Raw genomic sequence first — 15,534 nt, 5'->3', positions numbered from 1 at the left:
GACGAAGCAAAGGCTACAAGACAAGACCCCCCTCCCCCCCCCCCCCTTTTTTTTTCTTTAGGACAGCGAGGCTTTTAGGGAGCAAGGACACTAAGGTTAAACGTGCTTCTGCGCATAGTCACGTTTTTATTGTTCAAAACGCCGCAAGGGCGCAGCTGATGCCAGGACGAAAAACGCGGCCACGAAGATCGCATGGCACGGGAATAAAAAATTTGCGATGCTAGAAAGTAGGTCATCATTGCGCAACGAGCGCATTTTTTTTTTTTCGTTAGCATCCGACCCAATGGCGCCATCTTTTTTGCTCCTACGCTCTTATCTACGCGTGCTTGTATTTTTTCTCAGAGCACTACGCAAGACGAGGCGAAGGATGGAGGGGGGGGGAGTGTTGGATCTGGGGCATGTAACTACTGGAAAGTGCGTAGAAATGCGCAAAAGGAACACATTTTCGAGAGTCCCTTGAATAACTTGTTCCGTGCTTCTCCACGACGCACTGAATGCGTGTCTTTAACGTAGATAAAGTTCCGGTTACCGAGCAGCCGAAAACTTCAGCAAGGTTATGCGTCTTCAGCGACAATTGGCCTCTGTTACGCGTCAAGTTTCATCGGCTCGAAGTTAGTCATGAGCTTATGCAAAAATAGCCTAATAATTTTCATTGTGCTAGCAGATACGCACCTTCTTGCTGCTTCGCAGGGGTAGCACATTAAAGCATCGTGTTGACCCTGTGCTCTGTCTTTAGCGTGCTACGAAACTCGTTTATAGTGTACACTACCTAACGCGCGATTGGAAAAAAAAAATCGAGCCTCCGTTATCAAGGCGTAACGGGTAGCCTTCGTGAGCCAGTGTACGATTTTAGTCAGCTGCAATATATATGTTTTGTTCTCTTTTTCATCTTTCGCGCTTTTTTTTCTATTTCCTCAGCACAGGGGAACCAACCGGATATATTTGCTCATTACATTCGCCGTTTTTTCTCTACTTTTTACTCCGACTTTAAAATAATGTAAGTTTATAATGACGGCCTCCTGACGTACTCCTACTCTGTTGTTTTGCTACTGAAAGGAAGCAACGCGTCAGACCTGCCAAAGCCAGCGCTGAGAAAGCTGTTCTTCCATTAGAGCGGTTCAGTTCCGTACCACGTAGACGAACTTCGTTTCCTTCCTGCTGGGCTTGTAATTAATGCAGCAGTTCCTATAGTGACGTGGTCTGCTTGCGACGTCGGCGAACGGTTAGTTACTGTACTTTATAGAAAAAAAATTTAATAAAAGCAACGCCGAAATTTTGTTCACCATAATATGGAGGAGAGCCTCACGCCAGCGTAGAGAAGACTATTAGTGTTCTATTCCTCGTCAGTGTCATTACGGTGTCCGTTTACCGTTAGTAAAATTCAGATTTAATGTCACGCGGGGCAGCGCTATTAATGAGGCTTCACGTGCTGCCAGAGCTTTCTGCTTGCACTTTCGCTATATTTTTTTTACACACTTTGCCGTTTTTTTTTCTTTTGTGCGTCCGTTCTCTATTTCGCACTAATAGCGCCGCTAACTTTCCAGTCTGCCTTAGTGTGATTATTTTTTTTAATTATGGTGTTTTACTTGCAAAAACCACGATCTGATTATGAGGCATGCCGTAGTAGTGGGGGACTCCGGAAATTTAGACCACCTGGGGTTCTTTAACGTGTACCTGAATCTAAGTACACGGGTGTTTTCTCATTTCGCCCCCATCGAAAGGTGGCCGCCGTGGCCGGGATTCGATCCCGCGACCTCGTGCTCAGCCGCCCAACACCATAGCCACTGAGCAACCACGGCGGGTTGCCTCAGTGTCATATCAGGTCAGTAATGTGAACGTAGACTTCTCTTATCTTTCTAGCGTTCTTCGCATGATAATTAACATGACTAATAAAGTGCAACGCATTACTTGCTTAGTGGAGACATAAAACGAAAAAAAAAAAAACACAATTCTGAGGTGCCACGTGCCAAAACCACGACCTCATTACAAGGCACGCCGTATAGTGGGGGGATCCCGAAATAATTTCGACCACCTGCGGTTCTACTGCCGTGCAACCCAATGCACGGAACACGAGCGTCTCTGCATTTCGCCCCCCATCAAAATGCAGCTGCGGCGGCGGCCGGGAATCCAACCCGCGACCTCACACTTAACCAGCGCTGCGCCACATTCACCAAACCACCAAATTCGGTAGTGGGGAAATATACAGCTGTAAAGTACATGTACACTCAGTATTAAGCTAAATACTGGCGTCCGGTTTCTTTTTTTTCCGTGTTTGTTCGTTCTTTTTCTTCTTTCCTTGCTTTAGAGCGTGCACGTGTGCGTAGCGTTTACAGTTAGACGCATTGTGTTCATCAGCTGAAACGTCGCATGATGACGTCTTCACACCAAAGGTCGCGTGATGACATCACACGTCAAACGTTACGTTACGTGATAACGGCATCGTCACGTCACGATATCTCCTGATGACGTCAAGTGATAACGTCATCACGTCGAACGTGATGTCACACGATGACGTCTTCGTCAAGTGAAGATGTCACCTGACGACGTCATGTATAATGCCTCTTCGCACTGTCTCCGGAATCGGCGCACATTCTTGCGGGGCCAAAGGTCGCGCACGTGGACACGAGAAATCCCGACCAACTAGAGGCTATAGCAGCTTCGCTGACCCCTCCCCCCCCCCTCCCCCCCCCAAAAAAAAAAGAAAAATCGATAATATTTTCATGCGCGGGAAGTTCGCAGCACCATGAGTGGGCACTATCGGATTTTCGCAAGTGCTATGCGCGCGACTTGAAGCCGGCAAATCGATGGCGTCTATCACCTCGCACGTTGCCGGATTTGGGCGGTATAAATCATTCCCGTCGATAGCCTCGAATTTCAATTTACCCCACGTTTGTGCACGCAACTACGTGAACATTGCGTTCAGGAACGTCCTGTTGAGGGCAGTTTTCAGTTCACTAAGAATTTCAAAAAGTACAAGAAACGTTCTGTTCTGTTGCTAACCGAACGTAAAGTTATGTAGTGTGAGTATATATCAAGAGCGCGAAACATTGTACGTATACTTCGTATATAACTTGCGCAGCAGTCAAGATATGTTGTTCATATTCTGTAAAGTTGTTAATCTTGCTTGCTCCCTTTATCTTTTTTTTATTTTTTTGTTAGCACGTACGGACTGCAGATGCAACACAATTTCGTCTAAGTTGCTACGTAACGAACAGCCTAAATGCTCTGAGTTTAGCGATTGCTTCCGGAGTGAACAGCTACCTCATTATTCTGACCTTTTTCTTTAACGCATTTAAGAACGCTTAACACGTCACCGTTTATATATCAGAAATTGCAGCGCTTAAGGGGGCAGCCATCTTTTGCCGAAGGCTCCGAGAACTTGCAGAATGAACGAAAGAACAACCGCGATACCGCTCAGAGTGTTAGAAAAGAATATTATCGAAATAGAGTGAGCTCGCTTGTGGAGCACTGCACGGCGCCTTTACAAAGGTCTTCTGTTTCAGTGAAGCAATATGTTCGCCGTTTGTTAGAAAAGAACAAGGGAATAAAACTAAATAATTTAAAAGGTTAGCAAGCCAAGACGCAAATAATGTTCTAAAACGCTAGTTCGGCACAATGCTTGCATCTGGCGCAAACTCTGAGCGACGAGTGCTATCCACCTCGTACATACTAATGCAACTCGGACGTGCATTATATACACGTACGTCAATATCAAGAAATATTTATGCGGAGGGCTTACAAGCAACGCAGAAGCTCAGTTTTCTTATAGTTACTTGGGAAATCTAGCGAACCTGCCCTTTAAAAGCCCCGTGTCTAATTTCGCGCTCATGCTGAGTGTCGGTTTCACTTTACATATTTATTTGTTTCTGTCTTTTTTCTTTTAGACTAGCGCAAGCCAGGGTCACCGCATTCGTAATTACGGACAGCCGTCGGGAAGCGCACTGACGCTAATGAGCGCTCACGGGAAGGTACGCTTAATCCGGGCTCTACCGCTGTCGCAAGAATACCGTCAGTATAAACGAGCGGGAGAGATGAGCTTTCGCTACTCGCTGTATAATGCATCCACGTATACCGATAGATGTGGCGGTTCATAGAATTCATAGTGACATCCATGTTAGCTCCTTGTTTGCTGAAGAAGTGTGCATGCCACACGTAATGGTCATTTGAAATATATCTATCCCCAGGAAACGCATAATGTTCCATCGAACGACACAGTAAGTTCTCGAGAATTTCGCTTTTGTATTATTAATGTTATTAAGGGCCAGCGGCAGTATTGTTGGTCTGTTGCTTTGTTACCATTGTGGAGGTGACCTCGAGAGTGAAAATTTAGGGCTTTTTGAGTATGACCAAGAAATGATTGATTATTAATGATTATGACCAAGAATGAGGGCAAGAAATTTGTTTCTTTTCTTGAATTGGTATTTCGTGGGTGCAACATTTGCGAGCTTGTAATGTAGAAAATTTATTTGCCTAAATTGTTTCAGAGTGGGGGAATTTTGTGAAGTAAAGTGACGTTTATTGAATGTGTAAGAATACATGTGCGCTTGAGGAGGTGGACAAACTGCGAAGCGCATAACAGGGCGTATCCCCCGACAGTCAGTATTTGACAGTCAGCAGCAACGCCAGTTTACAACAGAGCATGCATAAACTGAGATCTTATATGCAACAGATTTTAAAGGTGTAGATTCAAGAACATGTCGAACAGCACTTACAATATATGGATTTACTATCTTCAGTTATGCACAAACCATTCTGCAACACACTTTTTGTATTTATCTTAAAATATGTGCATTCATAAATAAGTTTTGATTGCGTTGTTATGTTAAACAAAAATGAATTAACTTAAGTTTGATTGGGGCGTACCGATGCCTGATTTTTTTCTTCTTTTTGTACTGGAGCTGCTGGTACTTAGGAGTTTGATGGGCCTGCTCATTCTTAATGGCTGGCTGAGGCTGTCTTCACTAAATGCATCGTCACCTCCCCCCCCCCCCCCTTAAAAATTGTAATAAAAAATGAATGCAGCTTTTTTTTTATAACTGGAGCTAATTTAACCATGCTGACTTCGCCTTCCATTGGTCGTTCTTAAATGACCTATTCAGCGTTGCTAGTAATTGTTTCATGTACTGCTCTGAAGTTCGCCACATTGCACGAATTTATGAGTGCACGCAGGTGTAGACAAATCGAAAAGATCGGACGTATTGCATCTTCGGCCTGGCAGCAGCATTAAAGTTGTTTTGCAGTGCTCAAGGATTCCGTGAAGTTCACTGAGCAGCGTTATCATTGCCAAAAGCAAGTATTAAGTCTCTGAACGCCCACATGGAGTTAATACTACGGTCGGTGTATGTGTTTTTTTAAACATTTTTTTATCATAGGCTTGTAAGCGTTCCTTTCCGTAGCGGCGTTCAACTTTGCACCATTTAATACAATATACAATCCTCTCTAATTAGTACCAGAACTTCTTCGTTTCAAAGACGGTTCCTGTTTTTCTGATTTAATATTTCCTATTACCATCACTGAACCAATTAAGCCGACTGCATGGCAACATCTTCGTACAGGCCTCTTTAAGTACTGATTACCTGTATTTAAACCAACCATATACATAAAGATCACCTTAACTCAGCAGTGAATTCAATCAATAGTCTGCCGCCCTTCACCCCGACTCTTTCGCAATACCCGGAGACTGAGATGATTCCATTTCACCAAAACTTAGTATGTACTCCTAAGTGCTAAAGCACGTGATATTCAAGTAATGCGACTAACGAAGCCCTGCAAACTTCGACGTCCTGACGAAATAAGCACGCGTGGCAAGCGCTACGAATAGCTGCCACGATTTCCGGAATGTTCTTGCGCGGTTAGTTAAGCATTTATCTATTTTAACTAGTTGAGCGTAAATGTTCCCCATTTTGAGCATGAATTCAATAGTCTTTTCCATCATGCTCGTAATTGATTCGAGAATTCCAATATTGTCGAATCTTCGTTGCTGTTCGAATACGGGGAATGACATTTATTGGGAGAAAGATCACAACTATGCTGTGAATGTTCAGAATGCCGCTGCCGCGGCAGACCCCTCTGTTTGTGCAGCGGAGGCTCCAGTTCCTAGTAGAACGCGTGGAGCATGTATTTATTGCTCAGTAATTTTCAGTCATTCAATAGGACACCTCTCATTTTCACAATCCACGAACTCGTTTTTATTTAGGCAGAACAGAGAGGGAGAGATAAACATGCTTTAATGATATGCTGGAGCAGGCAGTATAGAGTTTATTATTTGGCCAATAATACTACGATACAATTATGTTAAAAAAACTCGATTCGCGGCATGTGCTTCACACGTAGCTCGTTAAACGTGCATCATTTGATGCGCCGTTCCTTTGGTTATTAATGTCATTACCCTGGTGCGCCAGATGAGGCCACCTTTCATTTGTCACCTATCTCTCGAGTTATCCGTAATGTCAGACTCGCGAACGGTATTTCATGTATGAATTAATGTAATTGAACCTTTATCTTCATTTAAAGTTCGAGGCTACCTTCACTTCTCGCTTTCTTTCGAAGTGAGAAAATTTCCACTGTTTGTTTAGGCATTCTCAGGTTGCTTTTATCGAATATTCGTTTTTGATTAGATTACAATATTTTGCTATCTCAGCCGTCCTAATTTTGAACAAGTCCGCGGCCCTTCGGCGGTTTAAGGCAATTTCAGCAGAGGGCTCTTGACCTAAAGCCTTACTTTTTCTTGCGAAGTGAAAGCACTTATCTGTCGCAATTAATTTGATTATCTACACTTCGCTACTGCGTCCCATTGCTTGGCAAATGATCTTGCATCAGCTGTTCTAGGGGCATGGCCTGGTTCTAGATCTGAAAGGGTGACAGCGAAAGCCCTGTCGAAGTGCCTGCGTGACACGACACTAGACGAACGGCTGTAGTATAAGGCCGCTTTCTAGTGTATATATAAGCATTCACTCTTCGCCTCATCATCAATCATTCCAAAACTTCCACTCCCCGTCCTCCTTCCTTAATGCAGAGCAGCAGACTAGAGCGCACCAGCTCAGATCGACTTCCCTATTTTCCCTTGAAACAAAAAATAGACCTCTGTCTTGCATCCCTAAATGAGAACAAAATGAATTCGTTTTTCACGCATTATGTATATACAAATTCGTCTTTTTTCCCCCTCGTATGTTCGAACCTAGACGATATCTTTTTTAGTGTTCTGACAATGTTTAGAAGTTCTTGCATGCATTTTATTGTACATATTTACAACTTCGTGTCTATATATTCTCTTATCTCGCTGGCGCATGCACTCTATTTTTCCTTCGTTCGTCGTGATTTCTTAAGTCAGTCTCTTTCGCTCGCAAATATCCCGAACTGCATCCGCATTCCTAGCGTTACTGAATGCGCGCTGGCATCGTGTCGCGAGAAAACAGTCGCGCGTTTGAGTTGCAATTTTCGAATCCTCAGCGGCTGTCTTCTTCCGCTGTCGCGAAGTAACCGGCTGTGTTCTCGCAGGCCGCCGTGCGTGGAAGACTGCGGTGATGATGACGAGCCCCTGCGTGACAAGATCCCAACGGCCCCGACCACGACAGCCGCCTCGCCGCCCCATTGCTGCGCGGAGCTGCTCGATGGCCTCTGCCTGGGCCGCCTGAGCGACAGCAGCAGCGGTAGCGGCGCAGGCAGCTCTCCCACGGCGCAGCTGAGGAACCGCTACCCGTGGGAAGGAGTGGGCGAGGACCCCGTGCGCGAGGTGGCCGTCGCCGCTGCCGTCATGCCCGCACAGAGGCAGCCCCGATTCTCCACGACCTCCTCCTCGTCGGCCGCCTCGACGCCTGACGAAGGCAGTAGTGGCGCCACCTCGTCCTTGTCGGTCGCCGAGGAGATTGAAAGGTAACCAACGCAGCCAGCGCACGGCGCCTTACTGGGGAGGTGTTCTGTAAGAGTCTCCCTATAGTCGGGTACAACTTTAGAAGACAGGAGGCCCCGGCCAGATGACCGAAGCGCGGCAGCCGATTGCCTCGGCGATTAAAGAAGATAGTCCCGCAGACGCGACTCGGCGCAGCTAAAAAGCGCGGGTTACCATGTCCTCCGTCGGCGGGGTCAAAGGCCGTCCGGCCATGACGTCAGTCTAGAGTGCGCACCCATTGGTGAGGCTCATACGCCTTTCAGGGGCCACGCAACTATAGTGGACATGTCCATTTCGTCTGATGTTGAAGTTCTCATTGACTGGGCTGGGCGGCATGTCCGCAGCAACCAGGCGCCACAGCCAATCAGCACTTCAGCAGCAGACGAAATGGTCATGGGCACTCTTACAGTATGCCACCCCTGGCCACGGGGGCGTCCACAAGCTCTGTTTAAAAGCTGAATCTACGTCAGTGGTCACGCCTTTAACAAGGGTTAAAAGGCCTGTTGTGCAGTTGCAACACTTTTGGTGCGAATAAGTCAGGAAATGTGCGGACACCGGAGGTTTCGGGCCGGGGTTGATGGGCAGTTACATTGTCTGCGAGCTGATGACTGTGCCAAGGTCGTCGTCCTCGAGGATGAGATGAACTTGTGGAAGCGGCTCTAAGCTTGAATCGTTGTACATTCAGGCCAGCGTCGGAATAGCGAACCGTTTGTTAGGAAGTTTCACATAGCTTACACACGGGGTCTTCGCAAGGCTGTTGGCCGCATAGACCACTGCCAGGGTGGCATGCTGGATCAATGAATACCTGTTGTAGCTTCTCGAAGTAATCCCCAACGAAGCAGTCGGAAAGGCTCCTAAATAATTATTTGACTCGACCAATCCCTTGTTGGCTGGTGTAGGTGTAATCAGTCTAACTTGAGATAAAATGCATATTAATGGCATTCAGTACTCTTACTCTATGCGTGTGCTACGGCGACGCGCAATTCCGCAACTGTAACGCCAGCCAAAGTAACGTAATCGTGTGTTAAAGAAGGTGTATGTAAAGGAGAGCGTTAGAACATGTTTTTTTTTTTGTTTTCTAGTGCCGTCGAGGCGTGTTTTTTAATCTTTGCATTGGCTTAAGTAGTACACAATATTTAGCATAAAACAACTTAAGAAACTTCGCGGTACCGTTTAGTTTAAGGTTACGCGATGATCCAGGCGAGACGAAATCTCTCTTGCAGTCGTCACCTGTGCAAGCAGAGCTTGTACGGGATATGGTTTGTAAATAGCCTACGTGTCTCTGCGGGGCTCTCCCGCCCACAGGCTGTCGCTGTCGCCATGCCGGCGTGTGTCGAGCCCGTTCCTGGCGGCGCCGGAGCTGGTGCCGCCGGACGTCTTCTTGCCGCCGTCGTCGCCGCGGCAGCAGCAGCGGTCGCCGTCGCCGCAGCGTCTACCGAACCCCGACAGCCCTCCGCCGGAGGCTTCCGCCATTGGAGACCTGCAGCGAAGGCGCCGACTGCCGCGCATCACCTACTCAATGTCTCAGGTATTCAGGATTTCAGTGTATTCGGCCCCTATATACTCCGCGGCATCGCCAACACCACGTTTGCGAATGTACTTGGGAGCAGGTTCAATACGGTGGCTGTTTGTACGTGTTTGTAAGACATGACAAAAGCTTCAAGTGCTAAACCAGACGAGGACGGGGAAAGAAGAATGACACACACGAGCGCTTGTTGTTTTATGGCGCTCAGTGTCTGTGTCTTCTTTCGCCGTCCTCGACTGGTTGGGCGCTTGAAGCTTTTGTTGGGAGCGGGGCTGCGAAATAGTACAACAGACTAATAATAAAATTGTATTCTCGGGTTCTTGCATGCCGAGGCCACGATCTGATTATGCACGGTACGAGGGCGTTTCTGCATTTCGCCCTCCATCGGAGTGTGGTCGCCACGGCCGGGATTTGATGCACGCGACCTCGTGGTTAGCAGGGCAGTGTAAAAGCCGCTAAGAAACCACGGCGCTTAGAAAATAAACTATCTTTAGGAGTCTCTGTATAATGTCAATTCTAGCTGCAAGACTGTCCTTTATTCCTCCTGCTTAGTAGCTGGCACGTTTACAGTTGCACTTCATCTTGTGGGAGTCATGTGTGCACTGTGAATGGAGTAGCTTTGTTAAAAATATGCGTTTTCAAATTTGGAATGGCCAACTGGCCCTTTCTATCAGAAGTAATGGTAATATCCGCACAAGTTTGAACGATTTGCATATATTTCGTTAAATCTATAGTTGAAACCCGAAGGAGGCACAGTTTACAGGACTGATGCATGTGTACGTAACCACAGCACTAGGCATCAGGTCGCAGCATGTTGCAGATGTGTCGTGCTCGATATCTTCTCCATACCGCAGTCCTTTGCGGGACATCGTGGAATGATCGCAAGGCTGATGTAAGCTCACTTGAAAGAGCGCATGAAAACATACAGATGATTCCGCGCATGGTCTATGGAGTGCTTTTAGGTAGCCTTTGGACATCGAATTTTCGTCATCAATTGAATATAGACTTTTGCGAAGGCAACCCATGCAGTACTTGATGGACCAGCACTAAAGCAAACATACCATCACTTAAAGTTGCGCTTACACTATTAAATGGTTTACGTGAGATCGAGAACATACAGCTAGACTATAGACTAAGAGTGTCAAACTGCTAACGACTTTTGAGGGCACATATGAAATTTAAATTAACCAAAGAAATACTCTCTGCAAGTACAGTCTGCGAGAAGGGCATGCATAGATAGCCGTACACTTTTTACAGCCCAACAACTCAAATCCTGTGTTTTTTTTTTTTTTTTCGTTTGTACTCGACGCAGGACTCACACCTCGTGGGTCCTGGTCCTGAGCGGGCGCTGTATCCGGCACTCCCTTACTCACCGTTCAGCTCGCCTTCGTCCTCGCCCAGGCTCGGCCGTAGTATACGCGAGTCACGCAGGGTCTCCATCGAGGCCCACAAGGGTTACACGCAGCTCAACCAGTACAGGCTCAAGGAGGAGATCGGACAGGTAAGCTGAACGTGCATACACGCGGCGGCAGTTAATGCTTGCAATGTCAGAACTGAAGCCGATCACCCTTGGGGGCGTACCAGTGCATAAAGAGTCCTGAGATTAGCGCCGATTTCGAGCACTTCTTGCCGAATATCTGTCGCGACATACATCGACGTCTCGCACAATTCTGTGTCGCATGCTAGAGAACTTCCTGAGAAATTGAGTGAGAGGTTAATTAATACGTTGTGCCGCAACTGAGCTGGTATATGAAGCCCTTTAGCTAATCCGCAATATCTCTCTGCTAAGATGACCAGGGCGAGTGATTCATTTCTATTCCACATTAGGAATATTATTATACAGTAGGGTAATGTATAATTGTGGTGTTTAACGTGCCTGAACTTCACAGTGGGTTAAGAGGGACGGCGTAGAGGAAGGGCACGCAATAATTTCGATCGCCTGTTGTTCTTTAATGTGAAGTGTATTCTAAGCGCAGGAGGGTTTTTGTATTTTGCCGCCACTAGAATGACGCCGGCCGGCACAGGAAATCCCACCCGTGACCTCGCGCTCGGAAAGAGAAACATCACGGGTACTAAGCCACAGCGGGTAGCTGCCCCATTTGCATAACGTTGAACTACCCGCCTAATTAATAAACATGCCCGAAACTAATTTCATTATTTATTAGATATTTCATTTCATTAAATACATAACTAGTGCACACTGCACAATTTATGAGGTCTGCCAGTGAGGCTAGGTCTGCCAGTCAGGCTAAGGCGTCGCCGAAAAAAAAAATGCCATGGTATATCGCTACAAACGCGTCGTAAAATGAAACGCGTATGATCTCCGCATCCGGAATACACGAGCCCGAAAATGTGCAAGTGAATTGTAAGTAAAAATGTTATTTCTGAGGCGACATTTCGTTTTCTCCTTGAGTTCTCCGTGAGCCATGTTATCGTAGCCTTCGAGGCACCGAATGGCAGCACATTATGAGGACACGGATGCCTTTCAGCAGCGTTGTACAACAAGATGAGAGAAATAATATTGTCCATGCTATATTGAGACGCTTGTAGCTTAAGTAATGGAAGGAAAGCAATGAAGAAGGGGGCAAGGGCGCGACGAAATGTCACCTTATATTGCAACGAGGATCAGCAATATATATACTATCGTATTTGATGTAGCGGCCGTTTCCGTAGATACCAGACGCTTGAGAGTTGGTTTATTGCTGCTCGCTTTGGTCATTCCAATCTCCCCGAAGCAGTTGCTTCTCGGTAGTGACAACATGAGTACAGGCACGATACTTATTACTTGACATCAAAACAGCGAACGGAAGCATCCGGGGCTATTTGCGCTTAAGTGCTATTCTTGTTCATCTTTCAGGGTTCCTTTGGTATTGTAAAGCTGGCGTACAGTGAAGAAGACGACAGCCATTATGTAAGTACCAGTGTAGCTATATTGTTCGCGCTGATCTCACGAAGACCTACAAGTCGATCTTATTATCTTCGATGATTGAAACAAGATGAGGCCTCATAAGTACGTCTTATACGCCTGCTATAAACGTCAACGAGTAAGAGGGTTTAGCACTGCAGGAGGACAGTAGCATAAAGTGCTCAATGATACATCAGCGGAAATATTTCAGATACTGAAATTGAAGTCTGGGAGTAGAGCACCGAAGGAGGGGAGAGCCAAGCTGTCACAAGCAAAAAGCACCTAAAAAGGAAACGACCGGACATGAAAATTTCAAACAAAAATATCTATATTTTCATTAGCTGAACTGTTCGAAATTGTGAAATTGCTTTGTTTGATGTAGCGCCAAAGAAAGGGAAAGCATGAAATCAGCAAGAAAGAGGTTTAGCATTGGCAGAAACAATATATGTGCAGTCCAACATTGAAATGGCAATCTACTCAGCAACTTCGACGATATAATAAATGCTGGAAACGAATCCCATACTCAGCTGCGTAGTACCTATAACAGGCGGTTAGTACCGCATTTGCCCGATTTTAACGCGCCCCTCAATCTAACGGGCGCCCTATTTTCGTAGGCTATATTACGAAAATAAAAGCGCACCCGAATGTAACATGCAACTGAATTTAACACGCTCCGGATTTCTCAAATGAAAACATAGCATGTCTCCACGTTCGCGATCAGAAAGAAAAAGCGACGTGCACAATTTACCTTCCCCGAAGGGAAGCATTTTAGCGCGATATAAATTATATGGACACTCTAGGCGCATTATCCGCCGTCGCCGTGATGTTCCGTATAAATCCAAGTGCGATAACACAGTGGCCGCGCGACGTATGCTATAGCTGCGATTGAAAGAATACTAGGTTGAGGCGAGGATGGAAGATTGATCTCGTGCGCGCAAGGGAGGAAGGCGGGGAGGAAGGACGCCGTCTTCCACCGCGCGCAATGCACCAGGGGAGAAGGTTCTACGTCTGCAACCGCTTCGTATGTAATGGCGGTTTTACTCTGGTATGTATGTTGTAACGGCGGCGGCGGTGTCTGGCGCGGCGCCGTTTAAAGCGATCTACGAGGTGTAGGAGTCAGCCGCGCGGGCCCTATCTTGAAAGCGATCTGCGATGACTAGAGTCTAGGTGTGCCGAGAGGTCTCTATATCTTCAAGTGCGCTGTGTTCTCGGCGCTTGGTTCGCGTTGTAGCCAGAGGAAGCACTAATGTCAATTCGCTCGCTGCTACTGCCGCTGTTCCTCACGCCAGCGTTTTGAACACGAGTGTCCCCACTCGTCGAATGAGATGTGTTTATGTTTGCCTGGGCGCGCGTGACACCATGCTCGTTAATTTAGTCAGTAAGCGAATGTTTACGAGTTTATGCAGCCGATAAAATACTATCCTTAATTCGGATAGCGGTGTACTAATTTACTATCGCAATCGATGCTTCGCGTTTCGGGCGAAAGTGCAACTTTTCTTTTCTTGCTATTTTACAACGAAAGCTGTGCGTCGTCTTCGCCCTTTGTGCTTGATTGGCCCCGGATACCAGGCACACTCTGCATCAGACTTGTCGAGTATGCGTACAAGAGCATTCCTGGCACTGGGTGCAGATAGCGTGTTTGGAACAGCACCAGTAACACTGGCGGTCGATTATGCTGGCGCATTCTGTGCTGATCGAGTCGCGAAAATCTCGCGAAACTGAAAGTATAACCGAAAGTTATTGGCCACAAATACCACACAAAAGCAGTAAATGAGCCTACAGCAATATTCACAAAATGATGCTCCGTCGTCATTTCGTGATGGCGATGACGCTGCGTTTGATGGTTCTCGCGGTAGGCTGTTTTCAACGTCGCAAGCGCGGTTTTCTTTTCGTATCCGATTGTAACGCGCGGGTAATTTTCGGACCCATTTCCTCAGAAAAAAGGGGCGCATCAGAATCGGGTAAATACGGTAGTTCTTGGGCATAATTTTAAAGATGAAATGGTAATCCATAGTATAACTACAAATGAGATTGCAAAGGCTCTGCAAAATAAGTTCGGGGTTGAAGCAGGGGGCAATATCAAATAACACCAAATTTGATTATGATGGCCATGTTGAAAATTTGTGATCATTTATGTGCTATTTAGCTGCGGTTAAAATGTATCAGTGAAATTGAAGAATGCCAAAATAATACAAATTATGAGTAAAGGAGACTTTAAAGGACTGAATAAATATTGCTCATTGGCTTGGTTTCTGTATTGTACGAACTATACAGGGTTTGCCAGTCAGACTTAGCTGAGCTGTTAAATACAGCTCATACAGTGTTTGGCTATGGGACCAACACTGTTCGGTCATTAGTTCTCTTCCTCTGCCGGAATAGTTCTGGCGCACAATTTACCTGGCTAGTCAGAAATGTTTACTCACACAAGCTTCTCATTTTTGAATTTATGACGCGGCTTCCAATGGGAAAGCTTCATTGCGTCCTAAAACAGGTCCCATTCAGTCATTTTTTTCTTGTTGTACTGCGTAGCCATTTTTTCAGCACTTTATTCGCATCGCAGGTAATACGAAACGTATCCTGTGATTACTCGCTCAAGCGGCGACAGCAGTGACCCCAAAATCGATTCGAAGAAACTAATAACTCGCAAGTAATTACACTCCCTTCCTGTTTGACTCGACAACTGCCTGGGAATATGGCAAGCTGGCAATCTTGCTATTGTCTTCCTCTGATCGCGACCTTCGTGGAACGACCTTCGCGACCTTCGTGATGATCGCATCCTACGCAATTTTAGACAATTTTTGATTTAAGCAGTCACGTGTAATCGCTTAAATGATTGGATTTGTCTTGATAGTTTCTTGTTAATAATAAAGGAAAAGCAGGCCCACTACATTCACTTACGCGAAAGTACTAGGGAAGAAGAAAGTCAATTTGACCACTGTCAAACTGAGTGAAACGCGGAGTAAGTAAGCATCAATGTCATATAGTCTGAAAGCATTGAATTTTTACACATATGTACGCTGCAACACAGCGCATATTTCTTTCTAATATGAGCGTCTCCTGATGGGCACCTGCTCGCGCCTGTTTATTACATTATAGGTAGTTGTTTAAAAACAGAAACTTGCTTGAAAATATGAAAGCGCCAGTATAAGCTTCGAACTGGCGAATATCAGTGTGCCGATTCAGCCATTTAAGCGGAAGCGTTATAAATGGCCACAA

General features: G+C 46.1%; 1 protein-coding gene across 4 annotated transcripts in view; it reads left to right on the top strand.

The window, feature by feature from the left end:
* LOC119445867 (calcium/calmodulin-dependent protein kinase kinase 1-like) overlaps positions 1-15,534 on the top strand; it is a 258,301-nt gene that overhangs the window by 189,674 nt on the left and 53,093 nt on the right. For all 4 annotated transcript variants that reach the window (XM_049663686.1, XM_049663687.1, XM_037710171.2 and 1 more), the window contains exons 3-6: positions 7,498-7,872; positions 9,194-9,416; positions 10,726-10,914; positions 12,271-12,324. In XM_049663686.1, coding sequence (XP_049519643.1) covers positions 7,498-7,872; positions 9,194-9,416; positions 10,726-10,914; positions 12,271-12,324 — 841 coding nt within the window. The remainder of the gene's footprint in view (positions 1-7,497; positions 7,873-9,193; positions 9,417-10,725; positions 10,915-12,270; positions 12,325-15,534) is intronic.

Source organism: Dermacentor silvarum, chromosome 3 (genome assembly GCF_013339745.2).
Source record: "Dermacentor silvarum isolate Dsil-2018 chromosome 3, BIME_Dsil_1.4, whole genome shotgun sequence".
NCBI lineage: Eukaryota > Metazoa > Arthropoda > Arachnida > Ixodida > Ixodidae > Dermacentor > Dermacentor silvarum.
The sequence above is the reverse complement of the archived record's forward strand: the minus strand, read 5'-3'. Positions and strand labels throughout refer to the sequence as shown.